We start from the raw sequence: 8,361 nt of genomic DNA on the forward strand, positions 1-8,361 counted from the left end.
ATGATGTGAACATTATATTTTGTATTATCTTTTAAAAATGAGAAAAAAAAATAATCACACGTAAAGATTTATAAATTTATCGTACTATTGGCACATGAAAATTTTGGTTCAAGTACAAAGTGAAGAAGTACAACTAGAAGTGGAAAAAGTACGTGCATTTGATGAACGTGGGCATCAAACTTTGAGTTTACATGGGGATTCCTCTTACTAAAGCACCGACTTCCCTTTTTTGATACTCTTACTGAAGCACTTTGTAATGGCAAAGTAATATAACATTTGGACGTATAATAAACGGTTTGTTGAAAGCATGTTCCACCTTATAAAAAGGAAGAGAGGCCTTCAGTGCTAATCTTTTGTTCCATTGGTCAAAGCCTTTGGTGCTTATCTGAATAGGATGACCCGTGATTGTGATATAGATTTTTAAGTGTGCAGCACAAACTATATCTACCAACATCTCTATCAAACTTTGACACCAAGAGTTCAAAATCGGTGGTCATAAAGCCACATGAGTTGTGAGCCCAACATGTATGAGTAGCGTCATTTTCATGCAAAAGAAGGATGCAACCATTAGCTTGTCATTCAGTCTCTTTAATCCTAATGTTGCTCACTCCCACTCTTGGACCTTAGTTAATCTATACCAATCCTGTGGCACCATCCATCACTTTTCCATTAAAAGCATTTGCTGTCCCTCTCTCACTGGGATGACCCTATTTTTTGTTCACAAATTTTTGACAATGGAATATAATTATTTGGATTTAATGTTTACGGGTACGTTCTTCGATTTGACAAGGTGTTAAAGTTTTTATTTTTTTAGATTGCTGAAAAAAAGAGGTTAAAGATTTTATGCGGAGAATATGTGTGAAAATTATAAAGTGCTGTTAATTAATGTACAATGTACAGTCCAAATCACATCTTTATTAGTGTTATGGGTTTTTTTTTTAATACAGTTTTTGCCAGGTTAATTTGTTTTTAATGAAAGCCTTACTCATTCACATTTCACTTTTGAATTTTCAAATTTTATGCTTATTGGAATGGCAGAGAGTTTGGTGAATAATAAAGTTTAGCGAAAAAAAACTAAGCTCCTTCTGATTCTAAATTATTTTAACTCAATTTTTAAATTTTTACATAAATGAGAAAATCCAAGGAATATTTGCTATTACTGCTTTAAATAATATGCCCATATACCTAATTTATATTGTTATATTTTCTTAATTATCGATACCAACCAAAATTTATGGTACAGATACAATCAATGCATTATTTTATTATAGCTTATAAATTATACATCAAAAGATTATTATAATTTTTTTATTCAACAAAAAATCTTTGTGCTTGTAAGACAAAAAGCCACTAACTTCATTAATTTTTTATCTATTGAAAATTATAATTTTTTATTTACAATGTTTAAATGGTTAAAAAATAAAAACACAAAAAAGAAAGAAAACTATAGTATAAAAGCGTTACTTTAAAAAAACAAAAGAAGATATTGAATATAAAAATCATAAATTTTTAAAAAGCTAAAAATTTAATTAAGCCATACATATATAACAAGACAGAAAAAAATTAGGTTCTTGTTTCAAAAAGGTGGTAATTTTAGAATATATGTGATTCTCAGTACCTGCATAACAACCAACCAATCAAAGTTCCCCTGGGACATACTTTCTTTAGTTAGACGATATTTCATGCTTCATGCTTAATGTTTGTCTGGTTCTCATCCAACCTTCAAATGCGTTCTATTTAATGCCAAAAAACAAATAACCTTCAAATACCTTTTAACAGTGGCACGTTATACATCACATAAAATATTTGCACATTGTCAGTGAAATATTTTTTATCAATCAAATAAGTTTGTTTTCATAAAATCATTAAATAAATGTGGAATTTATAATCTTAATATTTTATTTGTATTTAAGAATGCAAAGGTCAAGTCCGAATTACATTATAGTTAAATGAATAATACATCTTTCTTTCTGTTTGTTGTGGGTTTACAGCGAACAGGAGTGAACTGGAATACAAATTTATCCAAAAACAGATTTCATGATCTCATATTCTTCCTTATGAGGTAACTAGAATACAGATTTATCCAAAACCGGGATTACAGTGGTCATATAGTCTGAGAAGTGAGAACGATCTTTATCATTAGCCACAGAGTTGGACTCTCTTAACCCAACCCAATCATTACCCAGAAATACCCACCCATGACCCATCCAATTTCAATAACAACCAAAAAAAAAACTAAAACTATTTGTTTCTTTTTTCTTTTTTTTCAAAATGTTTAAATTAATCACCACCCTTAATAATTAATACCGATGAATTCAACTACAAAACCTGAGCGGCTCAGCCATCGAACCCGGTCTGGCTCCAGACCGCGTCGCGAACCCGCCTCATGTCGCGACCCTTTAACGTACGACCCACACCTTCGAAAACCGAGTTTGCCGCCATCTTACGGCTACGCGCCAAGTACTCGTGTGGCGGAACCATCTCCGACTCGTTGTCGTCGAAACCGTCGTCCATCTCATGCAGCGATTCCACCGAGCCGACTCGGAGTATCTTGCTCCAGTCAGGCACGTTCACCGGCGCTGACGTGGCCATGTGGTGTCCACGTGGCGACGAAACGGCATCGTGCGCCCTGTACTGGTGATGCACGATCCTCGAGGACGCATTACTCCCCGGATCCTCGAACGCCAGGGACAGACCGCCCACGTGGCGGTGGCCCTGTTCCCTGTTTCTACGGCGCGGTTGTGCACGTGGCTCCCACTCGCCGGGAGAGACATTGACGTCGGCGTCACGATCACGGTCTTCGGCGGTGGACCAGAGATCTTCTTCCCTGAGCTCGGATGGGTCGGTGGCGGTGGAGCCTTGGTTGTAGGTTGTTCCCAAGAAGCGCTCGCTTCGGGTCGCGGTGCTGAATTTTCGACCCTTTGCCATATACGGAATTGAATTGAGTTTGGACAACGGTGGTTGCTAGATTTTAAGCGAAGCCAAACCAAGCCAAGCCAAGCAATTATTATATTAGCAAGTCCAATAACTCCATTTTCATGGCCTTCGAACCTGGCTTGGCTTTGGCATAAGCTGTGTGCATAGTGGTTGATGTGTATATATAGCCTTTTTCTTTTCCCTTTCATCTTTAATTTCATTTGAATTTGAGTTTCGCCTTCATTTTGTCTGCATTTCCCCTATATTTTTTGTCCGGTTAAAATACCAGCCCACATCTACCAATTACATTCACACTGTCAAAATAACTATAACCACCATTATTTAAAGTTAATTATAAAATAATATACTTTTTAATTCTTGTTAATATAATTAGTTTTCAATTTCATAAATTTTAATTCTAGATCTTATTCACGTAATATGTATTCAGTTATATCCTGTTGCATAATTTTTAAATAAAGTATATTATTAAATTACTTTTAATCAATGATGAAAAATATATTGAAAAAATAAATTTTATAAAAGATAATATTTTTAGCATTATTTTGAATTAAAATTGAAGTTTTATAGTTGTAATAATTAATGTTCATTTTTATTGTTAATATTTATTACATAAATAATTAATAATTACGGATTATGTTTTAGGGAGTAGCACATTAGCACACTACTGCGATGGCGTGTGGGACCACTGAGGCAGTTTTATAAGATGGGTCGAGGGAGAAGGGAAGAGACGGGAATGCAATAATGCCAATTCCGCTAACTGACGTGTGCCCCTTCCATCAATTTTCCATTTTCGCTGTTGGTCGCTATTATTGGCGTAAAGAGTTTTCTATTTTTTCTACTTCTGCCCACTTGCTGGGATTTACACATATTAGAGGTTTCACTTTTCTTTTCTTGTTTTGGTTTTTCCATTCAACTATTTTTTTTAATAATTAAATTAAATCACAAGTTGCTTTGGATGGTACATGGTACAGTGAGGGGGTATTTATGCGCGATCCAATGCAATGTCACTTATTTTAAAACTAAAATGTAAATTAATTAAAATGTTCGTCTCTAAAAGCATCATTCTAGTCAACTAATACGAATATCGTTCATGAGGTTAGCATAATTTATGATAGTATTTTTACAAAGCTTATCAATTCCTTTTTTCTATTTAAAAAACAGACACTAATATACTCAAATTCTCGTATTTGTTTTTTAATAATCATAATAACTACTAAATAGAAAATACTCTGCCCTATTTTATGTTTTTAAAATATTAAGTTGTATGTATTTTATTCATCTTTTTAAAATATATAACAAAATTACTTTTAAAAAATTTATGCTATTTTTTATACATTAAAAACAAATCAGAGTGTAATTTAAAAATATTTGTGGTTAAGCATACAAGTCGATGGCAGGTTTGTTTCGCTAAGCAGGAAATGAATCCCATGGAGTTGAAAAAGTAACTGTACCTAGATAAAATTGATGTGAAATAAGAATAAAGGATAGTGACCAGTTGTGCATAAATAACGTATTAAAAAAAGAGAGTAAACGAAGATAATAAAATCTAAAGGATTAACGAGAACAGAGACAAGGAGTAAACCCATATCCACGTCGTTTTTTCGCGCCCTAATGCAATTAGAACAGGGTAGGGTATCATGTTTGACTACGTCAAATGCATCCAATCAAGATCCGACCCTCCACGTGGTACCAGCATGAAGCAATCTTATTCTGGATCCTCTAACTAATCACCACGTGTAAGATTCTTGGAAAACAGGGCCCGTGGATGCTGTCTCTGTCGGCGCCACGTGGCCACACAATGACAGGTTGTAATTTTTGCGAAAATAAGGTTGCAGGGGTGGGATGAAGGTTGAAGACAAAGATAATGATGACAAGGACAGTGAATTAAACCTAACTCTGGCTGGGTAATTGATGGTTTAGGAAGGTTGAGGTGATGATTAGAGCTAAACTAATCCCACTGCAGGGTGACGTGAATGGCAATGGGTTTAGAGAAAGCATCTTCCAATCCAAATCCTCCATTCTCCAACTCCGAGAGAAAGAGCAGAGCGAGAGAGGCACATTGAGCGGTCCAGAATTAGCCCTGCCTTCCTGTGGGACCCACAGGGGTGGAGCTGTCATATTCTGAATTGAAAACCGAGCAACATTTACAACCCCCGATTACAGTATCATAATAAATATATTTTTTTTTTTGTGTGTGATTATATATATAATAATAATTTCCAAGTATTGCTGCATTTTACCAATCAGTTGACACTCACGGGCCTTGGGCCCAGGCCCAGTACAAATCTGAAAGCTTTACCCAAATGGCCTACTGTAGCCAGGTCTGGATGTGAGCTTTCGACGTTGCTTTCCTCACTTACGCATGAGGGTACTGTGGCCGTGAACTGCCATCTTTTAATGAATTATCGATTATTGCCGATGAGTAAGTTATCACAAGTTTTTTTATGGGCCTTAGATTGTGGTTCGGGCAGTAAGTGGGTCACACCACTTCCACTGTGACCGAAGAACCCACAGAAAAATGGTTAGATTTGGCAGGAGAAGGTCCTGGGCCATGGGTCCTGAGTCCACTGCTAGACTTAGACCCGTCAGTGCAGCCGAGCATCCTATGCTGTGCTTTTGTTACCGGCCTTCTATCTCAACAATTACGAGCTTTTTAATTGCAGCAACATAAATATACGTTATTGGAACTGTAACCGAGGTTGTTTGCATTAGACTTGTCCTACAGTAAATTTTGTGTGCAAAATTCGTTATTCTTTATAAGTTACTCCTACAACTCAAAGGAAGAAAAAACGTTTCTCAGTATTTTTTTTGCCTAAATTTCGATTTTAGTCTATTCCATTCTGATTTACTCACAGTATGTTTGAAAATTTAATAAAATAACATGAAATTATAACTTATATCGGTGAAATGAATTTAAATTTGAACAAATTTAACATAAAATCAAACACAACATTAATTACTCGGTTAAATTTTGTTTTAAAAGAATGAGAGTGGGTAAGTGGGTGAATTGGACGAGCCAAAAAATTTGGCCGTGGCGGCTCATAACATGATGTGGCCCGCAGTGATAAAATAATCCCACATCTTAGGAAACCCCCACCACCATGTTGCTTAGCCAAACGACATGCAATAAACTTTGCAAGTGGAATGATTCATGAGCAGGGCATTCCCCAAAACTTGACCCACTATTATGCCAACTTTATCAACAACGACACCCCAGAAACTGCCACAATCTATGTGAAGTTGTGTCAGTCATTTTTATACCAGCAAAGATTCATCTGATTCAAAATCATAATACTATTGTTATTAATTCACATTACTATTACATGGTAATGATACAAATATAGCTATGTCGACCATTTTAATTTGCACGATCTGAATGAGAATCTCACCTATTGTACAAGCGCGGCCACCCTAGGCTCTCCCATGTGTAGATATCATGGCTTCCAGATAGGTAGATGTTTTATTTGTTCTCGGCAGATTTAGGCTGGATGTACCATGTTATTATATTGGTGCTAAACTAGTTTTATGATGCCTATATTTTATGGAACAATTGGATCAACTGGATCACCATGGTCACCAATGATTGTACAAAAGTGAATTGTTTGTTTTATTTATTTATTTTGTTCTTTTGAGTAATGAATGCGGAAGGCCCACACTGTATGATTAGGTTACTACTGAGCAGTTTTGCTCTAGCATTGGGGTGTGTATTCTTTGCAGTTTAGTACATGGCAGAGGGAAGGGACAGAATCTTCCGGAAGGCTTTGTCGGATAGTTCTTTTAATCACCCTGTTTCTTTCTTTTCATTATACTTCACTCAAACCTAAATCAATAATTCCACGTGCTCTGCTTATTTTAGATCAAAGTCTTCACATACGTCAATATTTACTGAATTTCTTCTTCTAATAATGTAATTAGTTTATCAAAGTTATCGATATTTTAAAACTTGATACAATTTTAAAACCAAGCAACACTTTATCTCATCTCTGACATGTTGCTTAAAACAAATTCATTTTATATTTTATGAAATATATTTGATAAAATTTAGGTATCCAATTCAATAAATGGTTTTATTCAACTCAATTTTTTTATTTTTAATAAAATTAAGCATGTATTACTTAAAGAAGTTTATATTGATTTATAAATTTAATTTTAACACAAAGTTAGATTAAATTTTGTATTTTATACTGTCAATCGATTAAGAATTAATGTTAATGATTTAAAAATTTTAACAATTATCAACTTTGTGATAATTTATGATTATATATGTAAATACATAATATTTTAATTAAATTCATGATTCATTATATGATACAAGTCTTTGAGCAAATAAAATAGGAGACATGAAATCTTTTTGCCATGTAAGGAAAATTAAAGTAATGTTTAGCCATTCTAAACAATACCAAAAGCCGTAGAGGAAGCACAATTGTCGAGTTTTGTAACGATGGTGGAGAAACCAAACCCTCTAAAGGACTATCTCAAGAAACACCAATCTAACCTGTCATAGGCCTCTTTTAAATCAACCTTGAAAGTCAACATTAGCATACTTTCTATTGAAATGGGACATAGCATAAATAGTCTATTGCAAAATGTTAGTATTATTAAAGCTACATCTTTCGAACACAAAACTACTTTAAAGAAGGCTAATAATACCAATAATATAAAAAAATCCCAATTTATTCACAAAATACTTTTGTAATAATATTAAAAGTCACATTACAATGACTACATTAATTTTTTGGCCTAAAATCCTTGAAATTACTAGCTTGGTCAAATTTTGGCATAAAGACCACAAGAGTTTCTGTTACGCTAGGATGAAAATCACCACAAGTTAAAAACTTTTTTTACTAAAAACAACAAATCGTAATTAAAAATATGCAAAAAATTTAACTAAAGTCGCACAGAACCAGTTAGGACCAAGAGCTCTAAGGAGTTTCAAGAAATTAAGTGTTCAAAAAGAAAACTTCAACATTAATAAGTGTTCAAGATATTTATTATTTTCTTGCAATATTCTTTCTGTTTTTTTTTTTTTCCTCTCAAGATGCTACGGCTCAGACGTGCACGTATAAAAAAAACATGTTTACCAAAAATATTTATTATTTTCTTTACACGATTCAATCTTAAAATCATTAATTATGCAAAAAGCAATAAAACATTATCCAACGTAATATAATTCTTCTGGTCAAATTGCCCTACGGGGAAAACTGTTCGTAAAGGATACAAAGATGCTCTTTGGGCTTAAGCCCAAAACAAGGACCGACAATACAGCATTGTCTAAACAAGAACTAGTTTGTGGACCAAAATAAAAAAAGATACAAGAGCTAGTTTTGACCAAGAAAAAATCGAACAAGAGCTAGTTGTTCATTTTTTTGGTCAAGAAGAGCTAGATTTTTGAATCACTAAAGGTTCTGCTCCGCAGGCCTGAGT

At 34.2% G+C, this 8,361-nt stretch overlaps 1 protein-coding gene across 1 annotated transcript; it reads right to left on the reverse strand.

Moving 5' to 3' along the window:
• Nucleotides 1-1,615: 1,615 nt before the first annotated feature.
• On the reverse strand, nucleotides 1,616-3,063 carry LOC113847836. Its single transcript, XM_027477130.1, has 2 exons — nucleotides 1,961-3,063; nucleotides 1,616-1,733 (listed from the first exon to the last, which is right to left on the reverse strand). The coding sequence occupies exon 1, from the start codon at nucleotides 2,926-2,928 to the stop codon at nucleotides 2,338-2,340; it is 591 nt and encodes a 196-aa protein (XP_027332931.1). The 5' UTR covers nucleotides 2,929-3,063; the 3' UTR covers nucleotides 1,616-1,733; nucleotides 1,961-2,337.
• Between the last annotated feature and the right edge of the window lie 5,298 nt (nucleotides 3,064-8,361).

The sequence above is a fragment of the Abrus precatorius genome, unplaced genomic scaffold (genome assembly GCF_003935025.1).
Source record: "Abrus precatorius isolate BTA unplaced genomic scaffold, Abrus_2018 Scaffold8, whole genome shotgun sequence".
Taxonomy (NCBI): Eukaryota; Viridiplantae; Streptophyta; class Magnoliopsida; order Fabales; family Fabaceae; genus Abrus; species Abrus precatorius.